We start from the raw sequence: 20,261 nt of genomic DNA, 5'->3' as shown, positions 1-20,261 counted from the left end.
AAAAGGTAAGTAGGGTAAAAAGTAACACACATCCTTAAGAGTCAACCACAACCCCAGCTGAAATACACAAGTTATTGCATTTTTCTTTCTGATATTACAAGCTCATGCTTCAGAACAAGTTTAAACCAAACAGGAGCACCTCTTACCCTGAATTTTTTCTGAAGCATCTGAGGATTCAATGAACGGAAAAGATGTATGAGAGTTTTTGCAGACATCATTACATCTATAGAAAAAAAAAAAGGAATAACTAAATTCACTGGAAAAGAACAGAATCTGGAACAAATGAAAGAAAAGCATCAGGTTAGAACTATGCTTTGCACGTCTATAAAATTAAGTTTGTCTGACACAGTTAATTTGGTGAAAAATACATATTTCAGGTCAACAAACTATTTGCAAGATTGAATCTTTTCATCTGACAAAAAAAGGAAAATAATTATGGAAGAGTCAAAACATTTTCTCAGTATTTTCAACAAGAAACAGAGACCAAATGTAGCTACATTTAATTTTTAAATAAATAAATAAATAAATAAATAAAAGTAAAATGTTTTGTTTTGGATAAAATATGATATTTTGTTTGATCTATACCCAAATTTGGAGGTGAGGAGGGGCTGTTTCTCAAGGGGGGAAGTGCTCATTTCATATAATTGGGAAACAAGGTTTTTCTTCAATTTTTTAGCACAACCAGCAAACCACAAAAAATTCTATTTTTTAAATCTAGTATTTGAGCTGTGGTTAAGCTGAAGGCAAAGAAATTATTTTTTAGTTTTACTATGACAACCCATGTATTTTCTGACAGTCTGAGCTATTCAACTCTTTAGCTCTTCTTTTATCCCTAAGGCATCATCTTTCAGGGCTGTTCTCTGTCCTCTTCTACTTCTGCTTAGTTGCACAATGTCCACAAAATCCTTCTTCAAAATTAAAGCTGCCGCCACTATGTCCATTACGTTCAAAAACAAAATCTCTCAGGATTACATCACAACTTTCAAAGATAACTCACATAATCAACGATCATTTTGGAACTGATTTTGCACCCCTTAAAGTCAATGGCAAAGTTCAGATCAATTTTAACAGTGCAGGATCAAGCCTTAGTTAAGTTTCAGTTCATTGGTGCTATGTAACTATGCCTCCTTCCCCTCCCCTCTTGCTCCAAGAACTTAGCCTCTTGCATGAGAAAACACCCAAGACAGACAGATTTGAAGGAGACCAACACAAAAACTGTCCTCAATTTTCCAGCTTAGAAAGACTATTCCCCACTATTTTATTGGCTACGACCATGTGATGCAATATTAGAACTTACAGGATAGACATGGTTAAAAACCCAACATCCTTTTATGCCTGCAGGCAGTAAAAACTTACTTTTATCTTTATGAGACTTGTATTGGGCAAGGTCTTGCAGTAGGTCTTCACTCATGGCCAGAGGACATCTTGCAGTTATCTCTTTTATAGCATTAATTCTGAAAAATTGATGGTTTAAATTTTGTTTTTGCTTCAGTAACACAATGGAGAGAGATTCTGGCTGGCCAGGGGGTGGTAGTGTCATACTGAACTAATGTGTCCAAGACCCAAACAATCCCTGAACAATGCAAGAAGAGTGCATCAGAGACTTCATCTCACTATCCTGTATCACTAGCACGAGGGTTCTCCGAGCCACAATTAGGATCAGTTTTCAGATGCATAAGCTGTATGTGTTCAACAGCTCTGAACATTAAGGTTTTTCTGCTTTTTGTCTGGTCTGTATCTATACATTATCTATACCTATGCTGAGTGGAGTCATGAGGAGTCTTTCTGCATTTTACCCATGGTTCTATCTGCAGGGACAGTCCACCCTGGAGACTTGTATACTCACGAGTTCCCTTTAAAGTACATTTACACACACACCAAGACTTCATTTTGCCTACGCTTAAAACCACATTAGAAAAAAAAACAATGCTAAGAACATAGCTGGAGCTAGTAGCTACAGTTGACTAGCTCCCTTTTACTCCTGAAAAGTATGTTCTTGTGGTTCATCAAAAGTGCTTATTAAAAAAAAAAAAAAGCAGCTAGTTATACACCCTAGTCTACATTATGGTTTTCAGGAATACACACCAGTTTTACAGGTCAAGGAAAGAGTCCAAACTTTGCTTTTGCAAGAGTGTTTAAAAATTCATTGGTGGTTGTATAATTTCAGCCATTAGCAGACTATGATGGCAAAAACTAGATTCTACGAGTTCATAAGAGTGCTAGTTTACAGATAAATAGTTCATCCATACGAAATACATACAAGCATTCCTCAAGATCTGAATTCTAAAGAGTTAAGACTTAGAACATTACATTGTTAAAGAGAAATCTCTCTGCACAATGAACTAGTATCACAGGCTAAACATTAAAACCATTACGTTTTCAGGCAATTAAAAAGCAATTTAACACATTCAAAATGCACTGCACGTCAAAAGCATGATAAACGTGCTAAAATATTCTGAATTTATTTTTATTTCAATGGGTGTTTTCTTTTTCTATCATTTGTACAGTGTTTCCAGGTCCCTGTCGTCCTCTCAGATAACAGAGAGGGCTTTCACAAGTTTTTATACATACCCCACAGTCATAACTTCCCCAGAATTCTTGTCAGTGACAAAATTGTTGGCGATGGTCATTAATACTGACTGGACAATCTGAAAAAGAGAAATAAACATTAAGCCAGATTGAATCACTCTTGTGGTAGTTCTATTCTCTTCTATACAATACAAGGTCTGCAAAGGCCAACTCATTCAAAATTTGAGGGCTGGCCCTTAAAGAGGCCACTTTTGAAGTCATTCTAATCCATGCAGCATGTTTATGATATGATGCACACATCCCACAAAGCAGAGAGAATTATTTCAATTTTTATAAAAAACACACCCTGGATTTGTCTTAAATAACCAATAGGGTTCACATTGCATCTGAATAATAGCATGTTTCAGGAACTGCTGGGAAAATCATTACTTCTTTGGGGCATGAACAATCTCTTTGCTTTGTGCCTGTGCTTGGTACTGCACTCAGCACAATGGGGAAGTTAGTCCAACCCACAGCAAAAAAAATTCCAAACTTTGCTTTTGCACGAGTGTATAAATTCATGGTGAAAAGCATCACAGACAGTCAGTGGGTGTGGCAAGTGATAGATGAAAGAGGAGACAGGCTGCACAGCAGCCAACAGGGCAGGAAGTAGAAGACAGAGTAGGGCGGGGTGGGAAATTATTTTGGGCAGAGGGCCACTTACTGAGTTTCGGCAAGCCATTGAGGGCCACGTGACAGGTAGCCCAGGGCAGATTAATATTCATTTTCTAAATTTTTTAGGGGCCCCGCAGGCCAGATAGAATGGCCTGGCGGGCTGCATTTTGCCCACCCTGGAGTAGGGGATCAGGCAGGAAGGACAGGGCAAGAAGCATAAAGGAGAGGAGGAGTTTGGGCAGGGAACATAGAAGAGGAAACACAAAACAGAGCAGCAGATCAGGTAAGATCAGGTAGAGGAAGCAGATTGAAGTGGCATGCCTGCTAAAAAGGTCGACACCCACCATTTTAGGTGCTACCATAATGCAATTTTAGACAAGTGTCGCTCTCTGGTCACAAGTTTGCATGCAACCTATTGTTAATATTAAGATACAAGATTTAGAAGATGCCTGACCTCTGGTGGCACCAGCTGATGTGAAGCTTGTGCAGCAAAAAGAAGTATCTTGGTCACTTCTGGAAAAGAAAAAAGGTGACTTCTGGGGTAGACAGCCATTCTGGTTTTTGAAAGTTTATACATTTTTCCTGGCACTACTGCTGGTCTATGTCCTGTGTGCTCAAATTCCACTCACAAGAGTCAATCTGGGACCCTAAAGAACTAGAGAATCACTCATCATGACTAACCATTAGACCAAAATGTTGATTATCTCAGCTTGAACTATGGTGTGGCAAAGGGCACCCACAACTTTTCTGAAGAGTTCTGAATCGCTTGCGGGGCTTAGTTAATTTAGGCGCAAGTTAATTCTACTTTTGGAGAAAATTCCTGGCTGTGTAGATTCATTCAAGAAGCCAGAGACAGAAGCGCTCTAAGTACAGTGCTTTACTCAAAGTGCTCTAGATTAGGTCAGGACCAAACAGAACACATGCGCTATTCAGTGCAGGGGGCTCAGCTGAGGCCAGCAGGCTGGGGGCACACACCTCCCAGGAGGCGGTGCGAGAATGCTATGCCCAGCCCTTGAGTGGCCAGCCCAGACCCTCTCCCCAGCTCTGCCACCCTACCAGCTGGCTGCTGTTAGCACAGGCAGCTTGAGGGGTGAGAAGGCAGGGAACGGAGTCCTCTGCCATGCAGATCTCCCCCCACAAACTTGCAAGCATGGGTCTTGGTGGGGGCCAGACCAGGTCCACATGGCAGAGAAACTCCATTTCCACCCCCTGACCACAGTTCCCAGGGCAGCAAGAAGTGGCTCCTAGCTGCAGCTAGGGTACCAGAGCCTCTCTGCCATGTGGACCTGGCCCAGCCCCCACCAAGACACGAGGTAGCAAGCTTGGGGGAGTGGATCCGTGTGGCAGCCAGGATCTGTTCTCCCCACCCCCACCTTGCCCTCCCTCCAATTCTTGGTGCGGCAAAAAGCAGCGCAGCCAGAAGTTGCAGCTGGGGGAATGGAGCTTCTCTGCTGTGTGGATCCCGCACCCCAAGCTTGCAGGCATGGGTCTGGGTTGGGGCCAGGCCGGGTCTGGCAGCAGAGAGGCTCCATTCTCCAATCTGGCAACACAGGGAGGAGACAGAGCCTTTTTATTTCCTCTCTGAGACAGTCTGGGGGCGGGGCTGGACCGGTGCTCGCCCAGAGCAGATGAGCACCTGCCAAGGCTAGCAAAGCACCCAGGGATGGGCCTCTGGGATGCCAGCAGAATGTAACCTACCTTAACTCGGTATGGGATGCAGTACAGACATTCATTAAAGTGCTGTAAGGTAAAGTGCATTATTCTGATACCACAGTGATCCACAGTTAACTTAGAGTGGGACCCACCCTTTTTAAGTACTCTATGTGCCGTGGATGTCTGTACAAATACAGCTGTAGAGCACTTTCTGTTAAGTGTAACTTCTATACCTAGCCCCAACTTCTAAAGTACTGAATACATGCAGTTCTCAGTTTAATTCACTCTGAGCTAAAAGTGACTAACATCTTTGAAAATCAGGTCCTTTAGCTCAAAACAAGAGCTGGGAACAAGAGCCAGTACATTCCTCCTCCTGCACCTCCATTTTACAAGGCATGCTAGCTTGTTAACTCTACAGCCCCACTGCTAGAGACTTGGTGCCCATGTACCAACTGGAGAACACAGAATGCAAGAAGCCAGCCAGAAGCTGAGTATTCTGCAGGCAGCTGCTTACCTCTCTGATGTGGCTGTAGGAACCGCTGCACAAAGGGATAGAAGTTAAAGAGGAAAAGCTGTGGGAAGGAAAGTTTATACTAGATTAGACACTCAGCTATAGCATTTTTGACGATGTCTGACCAGATGTGGTGCAAAATCTCCATTATTTTTTAAATCAATATCATGATATGCTTGTAAGGATATTACTGGGCAATATTGTTGTTTTATCATCAGGGATCCGGTTTTTCTGTTTGCTGTAGAAAAACGTGCATTCTCTCCTTTAAAGAAAAAAAACATAACAGAAACCACGGGTTTCCCCTTGAAAGCTGGCAAAGTTCCAACCTGCAAGGGGCTGGGGGGAACGAGGCACAGGGGACACTACATGCCTGTGTGCACATGCACACAGGCATGTGGCCAGCAATACAGCCAGGCAGCTGTAGAGAGCAGCTCCCCCTGCTGCCTGCAGGTAAGTCTGGGGGGGTGGGGGGTGCAGATCGAGGCAGCCATGGTGAGGGAGAGAGTGAGGTAGGGTTGGCAACTGGGGCTGGGGGTGCTGTCAAGCCACTGTGGGGCTGCCTAGGGCCCAAGTGGGAATGCATGGACACGGGGCCTGGCTGGGGGGAACAGGACAGACACATGGGTGGCTTGTCCGGGGGGCTGGCACCCTGCCACTGCATGTACTCCTGGGGCAGGTGGACACATGCCCCTCCAGATTTGTGCACAGGGTGAGGGAGGATGTGAGCTGCCTGCTGTGGGGATCGGGGCTACCTGCCCTGCTACCCTCCCCCTGAGGGCCTCTCTGGCCCAGCAGGCCGGACCCAGTGCAGGAGGGCAGAGCGGGGTAGGGAGGCTCAGTGCTGCTGAGACCCGCCAAGGTGAGGCACCCTCTGCCCACCCAGCAGTAGCAGGAGGGCACAACTCTGCGCTGCCACTGCCACCCCTGCTACTACCAGGCAGACAGAGGGCGCTTTACCATGGCTGGTGCGGGGCTCCTGGTGGCGATAGCATTGAGTTTCACCACCCCACTCTTCCTTCCTGTGCCGGGTCCTGCCTGCTGGGCCACTGAGGGCGCCGCAGGGAGGGCAGGGAGCCCTGAGCTGTGCAGTGGGCAGCCTACATCCTCTACCCCCCATGGGCTTCACTCGGTTTACTCTGGTTATGCCACCCGCGCAGGGCGGGGCGCGCGCGCACTTTGCTCTAGCCACAACAGCCACTGCCTCCCACAGACAGCAGCCAGGACTTGAGCGCTGCTGCCCGGCTGCGGCTGGTGCCTGCAGAGTAGGGAATGGATGGTATGCAGCCACCGGTTCCGCAGCGCTGGGAGCTGGGGACCTCCTCTGGCAGGGTTGTGGGGAGGCAGAGAGCTGCGCGTCAGGAGTGAGGGGCACTGGCAGAGCTGGAGGTGCCCCCTAGTCCAACCATCTGACTACTGCCCCATGCTGCTCATCCATGTGGGGACCAATGATACTGCCAAGGGTGATCCTGAGCAGATCGACTATAGGGCTCTGGGTACAAGGGGGAAGGAGATGGGGGCACAGGTGGTGTTCTCTTTGATCCTTCTGGTCAAGAAGAAGGACCCCGGCAGAAGTGGATATATGCTGATCAATGCGAGGATGTGCAAACAGTGTCATCAGGAATGTTGTTCCAAGAAGGACTGCTAGAAGAGAAGGGATCTACCTGACAAAGAGAGTGAAGAGCATCTTGGCAGACAGTCTTGCTAACCTAGTGAGGTGGGCTTTAAACTATGTTCGCCAGGGGATGGAGACCAAAGACCTGAGGGAAGACGGGAACTGGGAGACCTGGAGGAAGCACAAGGTGGGGGCAACAGGGGAGGCCTCCTCATTCTTCCTGAGAAAGTAGGGCAATCAGCTAGTTACCTCAGGTGTCTGTACACAAATGCACAGAGCCTGGGAAACTATCAGGAAGAACTGGAAGCCCTTGCAGTCAAAGAACTATGATGCGATTGGAATGACACACTTAATGGGATAGCTTGCATGCCTGGAGCACCATCACAGATGGGTACAAACTGTTTATGAAGGACAGGCAGGGGAGAAGAGGAGGAGGAGTTGCGCTGTATGTAAAAGAGCTTCAGTATGAAACTGGAGAGAGGCCCACTGAAAGCCTCTGGGTAAAGCTTAGAGGGAAGAGCAACCAGGGTGATGTGATAGTGGGTGTCTGCTACAGACCACCAGACCAGGGCGATGAGGTTTTCTTCAGACAACTAGAAGTTTCCAGATCACAAGCCCTGGTTCTAATGGGGAACTTCAATTGCCCTGACATCTGCTGTGAGGGCAATACAGCAGTGCACAGGAGATCCAGGAAGTTTTTGGACAGTACTGGAGACAACTTCCTGCTGCAAGTGCTGGAGAGACCGACGAGGGGCCATGCTTTTCTTTACCTGCTTTTCTGAAGTCCAGGGTCCTACTCTGCTGCTCTTCTTTCTTCCTTTTGTCAGGATCCTGAACTTGATCATCTCATGGCCACTGCTGCCCAAGTTGCCTTCCACTTCTACATCTACCATGAATTCTTCCCTGTTTGTGAGAAGCAGGTAAAGAAGAGCATAGCCTCTAGCTGGTCTCACAAACAGGGAAGAATTGGTGGCAGATGTAGAAGTGGAAGGCAACTTGGTCACCCTTATCTGAGGGTACTGAGGAAGTTGGCTCATGGGATTCCAGAGCCACTGGCCACTATCTTTGAGAATTCATGCCGATCAGGGGAGGTCCTGGACTACTGGAAAAGGGCAAATATAGTATCCATCTTTAAGAAATGAAAGGAGGAGAATCCAGGGAACTACAGCCCAGTCTGCTTCAACTCGGTCCCCAGAAAAATCATGGAGCAGGTCCTCAAGGAATCCATTTCTAAGCACTTGGAGGAGAAAAAGGTGATCAAGAACAGTCAGCATGGATTCACCAAGGGCAAGTCATGCCTGACCACCCTGATTGCTTTCTATGATGAAGTGACTGGCTTTGTGGATGCAGGGAAAGCAGTGGACATGCTATACCTTGACTTCAGCAGAGCTTTTGATACAGTCTCCCAAGACTTGCAAACAAGCAGAGGAAGTATGGGTTGGATGAATGGATTGTAAGGTGGAAGCGGGATCACTGGGCTCAACAGGTAGTGATCAGTGGTTTAAGGTCTACTTGGCAGCCAGTATGAAGTGCAGTGCCCCAAGAGTTAGACCTGTTTTTGTTCAACATCATTACCAGTTTGGAAGATGGGATGGACTGCACCCTCAGCAAGTTCGCAGATGACATCAAGTTGGGGTGGGGTGCAGGGGAAGGGGGGGGGAAGGAAATAGTGAATACACTGGATGGTAGGGCTAAGATTCAGTGACCTAGACAGATTGGAGGATTGGGCCAAAAGAAATCTGAGGTTCAAAAAGGACAAATGCAAAGTCCTGCACTTAGGATGGAAGAAGCCCATGTACCGCTACAGGCTTGGGGCTAGCTGACTAACGGATAGTGGGCTAGCAGCAACTGGGGGTTACAGTGGACAATAAGCTGAGTATGAATCAACTGCATGCCCTTGTTGCCAAGAAGACTAACAGCATACTGGGCTGCTAGTAGGAGCGTTGCCAGCAGATCAAGGGAAATAATTATTCCCCTCTATTCAGCCCTGGTGAAGCTACATCCGGTCCCCCACTGTAGAAAGGATGCAGACCAGTTAGAGAAAGTCCAGTGGAGAGCAACAAAAATGGCTAGGGGACTGGGGCACATGACTTAGGAGGAGAAGCTGAGGGAACTGGGCTTATTTAGCCTGCAGAACAGAAGACTGAGGGGGGGGATTTGATAGTAGCCTTGAACTACCTGAAGGGGGTTCCAAAGAGGATGGAGCTGAACTGTTCTCAGTGGTGACACATGACAGAACAAGCAGCAGTGGTCTCACGTTGCAGCAAGGGAGGGTTGATATTAGGAAAAACTCTCTCAGTAGGACAGCTGTGAAGTACTGGAGTGGGTTACCTAGAGAGGTGGTAGAATCTCCATCCTGGGAGGTTTTTAAGGCCTGGCTTGACAAAGCCTTGGCTGGAATAATTTAGTTGGGGATGGTCCTGCTTTGAGCAGGGGGTTGGACTAGATGACCTCCTATGGTCCCTTCCAACCCTAATTTTCTGATTCTATGGCTTGGGAGTGAGGGGTAACAGCATGTGCAAGGGCACTGGCATATTAGGGTTGCTCAGTGCCACAATGCAGCAGGCGAGACAGCCACAGCTGGACCTGAGTCCTGGTCAGCCAAGGGGACAGGGTGAGCTCCGATTTTCCATGATAAAAAAACCCAAAATCAAATGCCAAAATATATCAGCATTTAAAATGTATTATAATGACTCATGCACTGGTAGGCTTCCAAATTGCTTTAAAATGATAAATATATCAATAAAACATTGTGTTCAACTAATAGCTATATATAGTGGCATTTCATTTTAACCATGGAAAAATGGGGATTTTATAGGGTTTAAAATCAGAGAATTTGGGATTTTTAAACCAGGATCCCTGTTTATCATACCTTGAGCTGAGTGAAGAAAACAAGAAATGATGAGCCTGAGAGGTAGTTTCTTTAAAGAAGTAGGCTCCAATTCTAATTTCATTCAAATAATTGGAAAAACTCACTGACCTTACAGTCTAGATTGAGGTAATTGATCAAGTGTCTCTAAATTGTCCCATGTTACCATTAGAAATACTTGTCTCAATCCCAAAATGGAAGAGTCATCTTTAGGCATGAGAGAATAGTTTAGTCTCTCTGACTACTCACATCTCTTCTCCAACAAGACTGCTGAACAAAAGAGTGGGCTTCTTTATCAAATGGACATTTGCCTGCTAGGATATGAACTGACTAAACCCAAACATTTCTCTTCAATATTTAAAAATCAGAATTTCAGATCCTCCACCTGTTATAAAATCAGGTGATTTGCTTTTCTTCCAAAACAGGAGCCAGCAATGGAGTGAGCAAGGCAGTACACATTTTCCCCTCACATGCACACAGTATTAGCCAAATACCTCAAGTGCTGCCAAACTTATGGTAGAGGTGCACTGACAGAGATTTTTTGGGCCAATACCAATGACCAATTTTTAACAAGCCACATTGGCTGATGCCGATCCGATTGTCGATATGTGGCCAGGCAGCTTGGAGAGGAGCGTCCAGCTCAATACGTCTGTTGTGGGTGAAGGGGCGAGGGGTGAGGCAGATCGAGGCCCCCGCAGTGAAAGGGGGAGAAGAGCTGGGGCAGGAGCAGGCGCTGCACAGCTGGGGCAGGGCACAGGACAGAGCCACGGCTTGTCCACTGGGTGCAGGGTGGGGGCAGCTCCCATCACTGCTTGCACCCCAGGCACCCCAGGAGGTCATGGGGGAGCACATGCCCCCCCGGATTTGTGTGCAGGGTGAAGGGGGGCTGCCATTGGTACTGAGCTCTTCCCAGTGGAGGGGCTGGGTCAAGGACGCGCTTGGGGCAGGTGGCGGCAGCGCTGCTATGGGGGGCTATGGTGAATTTTGGGGTAGCTGCAGCTCCCCTGTAGCCCCTCCTCCCAACACTGCTGCCCACCCCAAGCACAGCCCCAGCCCAGCCTGCCCTCACCCTGCACACAGATCTGGGGGGCACACGCCCCCTGTGCCCTCCTGGGATGCATGCAGCAGCAGGAGCTGTCCCCATCTCATTGTGCCCCCCCAGACAAACCACAGCTCTGCCAGCTGTACAGCACCTGCCCCAGGCCCACTCCCTCCCTCACTGAGGGGCCTCAATCTGCACCCCTCCACAACGCTCCTTCCCTCCCCCCACCTTCCCCCATAACAGACATACCAGGTGAACACTGCTCTCCAAGTTGCTAGGCTGCACTCTTGGCTGCCTGTGTGCTGTGCTGTGGCTGGTCGCATGCACATGTCATTTACTGGCAATGTTATTGGCCACATCACCAAAAAAAGATGTTGCCGATAATGTCAATTTTCTTTATATTGGTGCTGATATGATATGGGACCAAAGTATTGGTGCACCTCTAATTTGTACGCCTTCAGCATGTGCTGCAAAAGCATCTTTCCTCCTAGGCCCAAAGGGAAAAAGGTGAAATTAGACGACACTGGTGACTTTGCGCATCTATTACACTGTGGTTTTTATTTGTGTTATTGTTAGCAGGCAGTTGCCAGTTTGTGATGAATGGTATTTCTAAGAGATAGCCAACGTCACCCAGCTTGTGGAACAGACACTTCTTTGGGGCACTACTATAAAGAGAACACTAGCCCACAATACAACTGCTGCTATGCTACTGACTCTCTCAACACAAGGCTGCTTACATGAAATGAATGAACAAAGAACTAAGTCCACAAGCAATAAAAATGAGGCCAAACCAATGATCAAGGCTTAGGATATCTACATAAGATGAGGTTTGAATGCTTGTCTCCAAGGATGGAATTCCTTTACATTAGAGGCGTCAAAAATGCAGTCCATGGGCCACATCCAGCCCACAGAGCCCCATCATCTGGCCCCCAGTGCTGCCTCTGAGTTGAGATGACCCACTCACAGTTTGGTCCCAGACTGGCCGGAGCGGATGCTGTATGAGCCATGTGTCCTGGACCAGGTCCACATGGGCATCACATGCAGTGCAGTCCCAGACTGACCAGAGCAAATGCTGCATATGCTGGATATATTCTGGAGGGCGGTGGAGGGTGGGAGTAAGGGAATGGGTCCATGGGCCCACTTCCACGTATCATTCATTCAACCCATGGACCAACTCTGCACCACTCATCCAGCCCGCAGAACTAGACGAGTTTGACACTCCTGCTCTACATGAACCCACAGTGCCCTCTTGGCTGCATTAAGACTTTCAGGTCCACTCTGGACATGGGAACCCAGAATCCCATTGCAATTAATATAATTTGTACCTCATGTATTCCGACTAATCTAGATACAAGGTCCATGAGCATCATCTTCACTTCAAATCTTTCCTTAGAGCTCTCTAGCTGCTTTAGCAGTTTCTCTGAAAAGTCTGAAAGAAACATGAAAACTCAGAGGTAAGTAATAATGTTGAGGATTGAAGGGCCACCAAGTACAATGCATCTCATTCCCAGGCCCCAAGAGACTCTGTAGAATAAACAGCCCCAAAGAATTAAGTAGTCAACTGCTCTTTTGATTTTCTAAAGCTCAGGTGGGTCATACAAAACATGAACTGGATACCACACCAGAATGGCGAGAACAAAAACTGCTCAAAAATGCCTGAAACTGGGGACAAGAAAGGCTACCAATGAATGAGGTAAATGTATTTTCTGAGGGACGGTGTGAATATTCCAGCAACTGAAGTCTTTAAACTATAAACCATGGTTCAAATGAAAGTTATGACCTTAATTCAGAAATTATAAAATAGTGTTCTATTCCCTGCATTGTACACAAAGTCAAAGTAATTATAGCAGCGGTCCTTTCTGGATTTAAAAAGGACTGCTGGAAACCTTCCCATACTGTGGAAACATTCCCCACACCCACCCCAGACCCTGAGGGACTCATCAGAGGCTGAGGATCCAGACCCAGGAATGCAGTGAGCTTCCCAGCAAGGAAGCTCACCCAGGCAATGAGGAAGAGCTGGCCCATGTGAACAGGCATGGAGGGAAATAACAGGCACAGTCTATGCTGTTTGGGTACAGAGGGCAGGATCAGGCAACCCCTTCCCCCTCACCCCCCTGCTTCAAAGAGCACAGACAGGGAATGGAACCCATTGATGGATGGCCTTTCAAGTAGGCTCTAGGAACAGGGAGGTGGCGGTGAAGGAGTAGTGGAGAGGTAGTGGGTCAGGTCATGTCCAACAGGCTGCTGCTGGGTTGGGGGTCCAGTGCTGGCAGGTCACTTTTACCCACTTGCTCCAGGTGGGAGGAAGGTTGACAGCTGCACAGCCCAGGGGGTTGGCGGGGAATAGAACAATACATGATGGGATGCTGCATGGCAGTATGGAGACTTCTATTGGAGAAGTAAGCATATAAGCATACATTTCTTTGGTACCAATTCTATTGGAGGCCAATTCTACTTTGGTCAGAGGAGGTAGAAGTACAGGATCCACATTTTTGGTTTGACTGAAACTGGTTCAACACTTGTAACCTTTGAGTTTCTACTGGTGGAACTATGATTCCACTGGTAGAAATGCAATGCTTGTATGCTCCCATCACAAAGTTTTGCCTGAACATCAGGACCTGGGATTTAACACAAGTATTAAAATTTCCAAGGCAAATATAGCTTGAGAAAATTTACCTGGATATTGGGCTTACCTTGGGGATCATGGATCAAATGAATAGCAGAGAAGTTGAACACCTCTGGCTTTTTCTTCTTCTTATGTTTCTATTGGGCATGAAAAGGATATTTTTCTTTACCATGGAAGATTTGAAGGCGAGTTAATTTCAGAAAAAGCTGCCATATCACTTAACCTCCCTGGAACAGGAAAACCTTATCCATATTTTTAATCTTTCTTAAGAAATAAGGCTTTCAACTCTAGGAGTCCTCTTAAAGAGGGAACAAATAGCATACCTAAAGCCCTGCTCAAATTCTTAAAACATACACAATAGAGATCATAATTCTCGACCCACCACTTGGATCTGTGGAGCAGTAATTCAGATAAATGGACAAAATTCTGCGTAATTACAGTATATCCCAAGGATGGATGTCAGTCCAGGCAGAATCCACCCACAATCTAAGTTGGATGAGCCAGTTTTAAATGAGTGGCTTTCCAGGTAACTGTCTGCTGTGACAGCAAAGAGAGTTTCTTCTTAAAAACATGATGAAGGGCAGCCATTCTAAAAATGGACAGAAGGAAGGACTACAACTCCCAGGCTTGAAGGGCTCACATGAGTAAATGAATGGAGAAGAGAATTTGACACAGATTAACGGTCTCAAAAAAGGATAATGGGATGTTGTCCACAGAAGCCCGATTCAATTGCTCACTTCATTCTTAATCTGAGCATCATTCACTTCATAATCATCTTTAGAAGTGTGGTGTTTTTCCCTTTTTCAAGCCACCGCTAGTAACTTTATGTTTAGATTCTGCTATGAATGGACCTTTCAGAATCACTCTGTCAGTGGAGCTTCCCTTACCTTCAAAACCTTCATGGCTTTCTCTAACCGCTTCTTATGTTTGGTGGTCTTTTTTCCTGTTGCGTATCTCACCATGAGGTCTCTGGCTGTGGGCCCATCGTCCTTCAGAATGTAGTATCAGGAGAGAATGATTCAAACAAATGAGGCTTCATATCAGAAATCACATGAGATATGCATGAATGTTAGGGTTGTGTACCATGTTTTTAGAAATGCAAAGCTAGCTTGCACAATCTCTTCCTCCTCAAAAACTCACCATGTAACCAGCCTGACACTGACATTTAAAATTGTGAGGTAATGAAACTGAATTCATAACCCCACAGGGATTACAACTAGGTAACAGCAGAGCAACAGAAGGAAAACATCAGATACAGTATTAATCCAAATTATGCAACAATAGCATAGTCCTCAAAAATAACCAGGTCACAAGTGACACATTTTAAGAGAATCTGGATAAATACCAAATATACTGACAACTGGTAATCTAAAGGAAACATATTTCAGAGGATTTATTCAAAAAAGAAGGTTTAAGCATTCAGGCACTTGTCTGACCTTCATCATTTCAATTTCCATGCACATAGTGAGTTTATCCTCATAACGCCTCATAAAGTATGGTAGGGGCATGCTAGCTGTGCAAAATGCCTATGTTTCGATTCGGTTTTTGATTTGGATGTTTCAGAGGGATGGTGATTCATTTTGGTGTTTTGGATTGCTGTTCTGTTTCAATTCGTCCGACTCCGTTTTGGAGTTTCAATGCTGTTTCAGTGATTCGGCCATAAGCTATAATGGAGAATCACTAAAATCCCTGTAACTTTGTCATTTCTTGCCTGATTCGGATGAAAATGGAAGAGATGGTAGCCCCTTCTGAGGGCGTGAAGCCTGCCAAGTTTTAAGGAGACAGGTGCAGGGGTTTCTGTGAAACTGCACCTCAAACTATTCAAAGCAAAACTCATATCACTTGCTAGCAGCGGCAGCATGCTGTCATCCTGCACACAGATCCAGGGGCCCATGCCCCCCGGGAGGGCTGCGGGGCTGTGCCAGACTCCTCCTGGAGAGCATGGGCCCCCGGATCTGCATGCGGGATGACAACAGGCTGCCGCGGACAGCTGGAGCCAGTGCCAGCATTGGGTTCCTTCTGGTGTTCGGCACGGACTGCGCCGAGCAGACTTGGGTGCTGGCGATGACCCCAGCCGGCAGCATGCTGTCATCCCGCACGCAGATCTAGGGGCCCGCACCCTTTGGGAGGGCTGCAGGGCTATGCCAAACTTCTCCTGGGGGGGTGCGAGCCCCTGGATCTGCATGCAGGATGACAGCGAGCTGCTGTCCCTCTGCCAGAGCACTGGGATTGGAAGGGACCTCAGGGACAGATTGCAGACACTGGCCAGCTACAGATGTCAACATCAGAGCAGTCCCCCCCCCTAGTTTCTGTTTCCCTGCAAGCCCTGCTCTGAAACTCCAAAATTTTCTGAAACATTTTAGATGGTTTCATTTAGGTTCGGAGATGTTTTGGATTTGGTGTTTTGGGCACCAACACGGGCCAAAACACCTCTAAAACGAAACGGCTGCCAAGGTTTCGCACAGCTCTACTATTCTCCTCATTTCACGCAGGTGGCCATAAGCCACAGAGAGACGAGTGCTTTGTCCAGAGTCACAGGGGAAAAACATGGCAAAGCCGGAAAGCTAACCCTGACTCCCCATGTCCCAATCCAATGCTTTCTCTCAAGTCCATATGAAGCCTTTGGTCATTTCTTACTTTAAACTATCAGACAACTCGATCCTCAGTCCCTAAATCTCTACTCAAGATAAAGCAGTGATAGATTTTGTCCACGTAAAACTACAAGATAGCCCTAAAGCATCACACAGTTTTTTGAAAAATACAGGTTTCCCTCGCTTTATGCTGTACATGCTTTCCTGGAAAACAGCGCATAATTCAAATTTGCATAAAGGGAACCCACTTTACAATGTAACAAATAGGGATACGTTCTAAGACCTCGACTGTACTAACTCCCAGACCCATTTCTACCACTTTTACAAGACTATTTTGGTACCCGCCAACAGCATACAGTACACACAAACACAGGGCACTATTATAATGGGGATGGCAATTACAGAAACGTGTCGCAGATAACGAGCAAGGAACACAGATCCACACAGGAGACTACATTTTGGTGCATGTCATTCCCACAGTGCACTGGACAAAGAGGCTGACTGGGCTTCCACCACACTGATAGTGTGGGGGGGCACACAGTCTTGCAAGGCCTTAAATGCCTGTACACCAATGCCCGTAGCATGGGGAACAAACAGGAGGAACTCGCCCTCAGAATAGCTAGTTCAAATCCAGATGTCGTAGGGTTAACAGAGACGTGGTGGGACTCGTCCCATGACTGGGCAGTTAACATTAGGGGCTATAGGCTGTACAGGCGGGATAGAGAAGGCAGAAAAGCGGGGGGGTGGCACTTTATGTCAAGGAGCACTACACATCCTCTGCCAGCAGTATGGGGTCAGGGGAAGGGCGAGCTGAAGTGCTCTGGGTCAAGATCCAGGGGGGGCAAGGCGAGAGGGATTTGACGGTGGGGGTCTATTACAGACCCCCCAATCAGGAGGAGGAGCTGGACAGGGAATTTTCAGGCCAGCTGGCGGAGACACTAAAAGCAAGGGATGTAGTTGTCATGGGCGATTTTAATTACCCGGACATCTGCTGGGAGGAGCAGTCAGCCGGGACGGACCGCTCCAGGAGGTTCTTGGCCGAGTTGCAGGACCTCCACTTGATTCAGGAGGTGCACAGTCCCACCAGAGGAGATGCTCTGCTGGACCTGGTCCTGGCCGCAGGCGACGACCTGGTAAGAGGCCTCCAGGTTCTTGACCACCTGGGCAATAGTGATCATCGCGTGCTGGAATTCACCATCCAGCGTAGAGTGTCAAGGGCCCGCAGCAAGGTGGTGGCCCTAGACTTCAGGAGGGCCAACTTCAGTGAGATGAGGAGATTAGTGGGAGAGGAACTGGGGTCCTTGAGGGCAGAGGAACTCAGCGTCCAAGAGGAGTGGTCGTTCCTTAAGGAAACGATACTCGGGGCCCAAGGGGTGTCCATCCCGACAAGAAGCAAGGCGGGCAGGAGTGTCCAAAAGCCCCCCTGGCTCACCAAGGGTGTCCGGGAATGCCTGCTTGCCAAAAGGGTGGCGTACGCCCGGTGGAAGGGGGGTGTAATCTCCAAAGAGGAGTATACCTCCTCTGCTCGGGCCTGCAGGCGGGCTGTTAGGAAGGCCAAGGCGGAGATAGAGCTCGGATTAGCGTCCAGGATTAAGGATAACAAAAAGTCCTTTTTCAAATATATTGGGAGGATGAAGAAGGCGCCGGGTAATGTGGGGCCCCTGCAGGATATGCGGGGCAATCTGGTGGTTGCGTCAGAGGATAAAGCGGACCTCTTTAACCAATTCTTCACCTCCGTTTTCTTGTGCAGGGACCGGGACTTCCCTGCTGTGATAGAAGCCGGACGCGAGGGGATCGCCTTCAGACCTCAGGTTGGGGAGGACCGGGTTAGAGAGCTTCTGGAGGGGCTGGACGCGTTCAAGTCAGCGGGTCCGGATGCTCTCCACCCCAGGGTGCTGAGGGAGCTGGCTGGGGTTATTGCAGGGCCCCTGGCACGGCTCTACGAGCGATCGTGGTGCTTGGGCCAGGTGCCAGACGATTGGAAGGTAGCTAATGTGGTCCCCATCTTCAAAAAAGGGAAAAGGGAGGACCCGGGCAATTATAGGCCCGTCAGTCTTACCTCAATCCTGGGGAAGCTCTTTGAGAAGATCATCAAGGAGCACATTTGTGATGGGCCGGCATCCGAGATGATGCTCAGGGGCAATCAGCATGGATTTATTAGGGGGAGATCATGTCAGACCAACCTGATTGCCTTTTATGATCAGGTCACAAAGGCCATGGACGCAGGTGTCGCGGTGGATGTAGTCTTTCTGGACTTCAGCAAGGCCTTTGACACCGTCTCTCACCCCATCCTAATTAATAAACTAGGCGACTGTGGCATAGATGCCTACACAGTCAGATGGATTGCAGATTGGCTGAAGGGTCGCACTCAGAGGGTGGTGGTGGATGGATCATACTCGACTTGGGGGGAGGTGGGTAGTGGAGTCCCCCAGGGCTCGGTCCTGGGGCCTGCGCTGTTCAATTTCTTCATCAGCGATCTTGATGTTGGGGTGGAAAGCAACCTGTTTAAATTCGCTGATGACACCAAAATTTGGGGGGAGGTGAGCACGCTAGCAGGGAGAGAGAGATTGCAGAAGGATCTGGATAGGTTACAGGGGTGGGCAAACAGGAACAGGATGTGTTTCAATACGGACAGGTGCAGGGTGCTGCACTTGGGTAGTAGGAACCAGCAGCACACTTATACGATGGGGAGCTCCCTACTTGAGAGCACGGAGGCGGAAAGGGATCTTGGTGTCATTATTGACTCCAAGATGAACATGGGCCGACAATGCGAGGTCATGGTTGGCAGGGCTAACCGGACCTTGTCGTGCATCCACAGGTGCATCTCGAGTAGAGCCAGGGAGGTGATCCTCCCCCTCTATGCGAAGCTGGTCAGGCCGCAGCTGGAGTATTGTGTCCAGTTCTGTGCGCCCCATTTCAGGAGGGATGTGGACAACATGGAGAGGGTCCAGAGGAGGGCCACCCGCATGATCCGGGGACAACAGGGCAGACCCTACAGTGAGAGACTGCGGGACCTGAACCTATTCAGCCTCCACAAGAGAAGGCTGAGGGGGGACCTGGTGACCGTCTATAAACTCACTAGGGGGAACCAGAAGGGTTTGGGGGAGACGCTGTTTCCCCTAGCCCCCGCTGGCATAACAAGGAGTAATGGGCACAAGTTGATGGAGAGGAGGTACAGATTGGACATCCGAAAAAACTACTTCACAGTTAGGGCGGCTAGGAGCTGGAACCAACTTCCAAGGGAGGTGGTGCTGGCCCCTACCCTGGGGATCTTTAAGAAGAGGCTGGATACCTACCTGGCTGGACTCATTTGAGTCCCGTTTTTTGTTTAGGGGTTTTTTGTTGTTCTCCCGCCCTGGCGGGGGGGCGGGCTAGAAGATCTATTAGGTCCCTTCCGACCCTAAAACTATGAAACTATGAAACTATGATAGCATAAGAGTGAATTTACCTCGCATATAACAAATTTTTGGTATAAAAAAGGTAATTGCATAAGAGTGAACTCGCACATACAGAACCCACATAAAGTGAGGGAACCTGTAAATGTTTAATTTGTTTGCTCCTGTATGGGTAGACTAGATACAGTGACATTAAATTTGAATGAAACAGACTTTGAGTTATAGTGGTTAGACAGGTTAGACAAGTGGGCAGAAAACAACAGAATGCAGTTCAACAAGTAGAAATGCAAAGTGCTGCACCTAGGGAGGAAAAATGTCCAGCACACCTACAGCCTAGGGAATGACCTGCTGGGTGGCACAGAAGTGGAAAGGGATCTTGAAGTCCTAGTGGACTCCAAGATGAACATGAGTCAGCAGTGTGACGAAGCCATCAGAAAAGCCAATGGCACTTTATCGTGCATCAGCAGATGCATGACGAATAGGTCCAAGGAGGTGATACTTCCCCCCTCTCGGGCGCTGGTCAGACCGCAGTTGGAGTACTGCGTACACTTTTGGGCGCTGAACTTCAAGAGGGATGTGGATAACCTGGAGAGGGTCCAGAGAAGGGCCACTCGTATGGTTAAGGGCCTACAGACCAAGCCCTACGAGGAGAGACTAGAGAAACTGGACCTTTTCAGCCTCCGCAAGAGAAGGTTGAGAGGCGACCTTGTGGCTGCCTATAAGTTCATCACGGGGGCACAGAAGGGAATTGGTGAGTATTTATTCACCAAGGCACCCCC

The 20,261-nt window shown here is 47.9% G+C and overlaps 1 protein-coding gene across 1 annotated transcript in view; it reads right to left on the bottom strand.

Annotated features, from left to right (window-relative positions):
* Positions 1 to 20,261, bottom strand: part of SDAD1 (SDA1 domain containing 1) — a 40,138-nt gene that overhangs the window by 7,384 nt on the left and 12,493 nt on the right. The window contains exons 9-16 of the mRNA XM_014525813.2: positions 14,384 to 14,485; positions 13,564 to 13,633; positions 12,196 to 12,299; positions 5,351 to 5,408; positions 3,638 to 3,696; positions 2,572 to 2,648; positions 1,357 to 1,454; positions 147 to 223 (exon numbers count right to left, since the gene is read on the bottom strand). Coding sequence (XP_014381299.1) covers positions 147 to 223; positions 1,357 to 1,454; positions 2,572 to 2,648; positions 3,638 to 3,696; positions 5,351 to 5,408; positions 12,196 to 12,299; positions 13,564 to 13,633; positions 14,384 to 14,485 — 645 coding nt within the window. The remainder of the gene's footprint in view (positions 1 to 146; positions 224 to 1,356; positions 1,455 to 2,571; positions 2,649 to 3,637; positions 3,697 to 5,350; positions 5,409 to 12,195; positions 12,300 to 13,563; positions 13,634 to 14,383; positions 14,486 to 20,261) is intronic.

The sequence above is a fragment of the Alligator sinensis genome, unplaced genomic scaffold (assembly GCF_000455745.1).
Source record: "Alligator sinensis unplaced genomic scaffold, ASM45574v1 scaffold803_1, whole genome shotgun sequence".
Taxonomy (NCBI): domain Eukaryota; kingdom Metazoa; phylum Chordata; order Crocodylia; family Alligatoridae; genus Alligator; species Alligator sinensis.
Note: the sequence above shows the minus strand (reverse complement) of the source record. Positions and strands in the feature narration are given on the sequence as shown.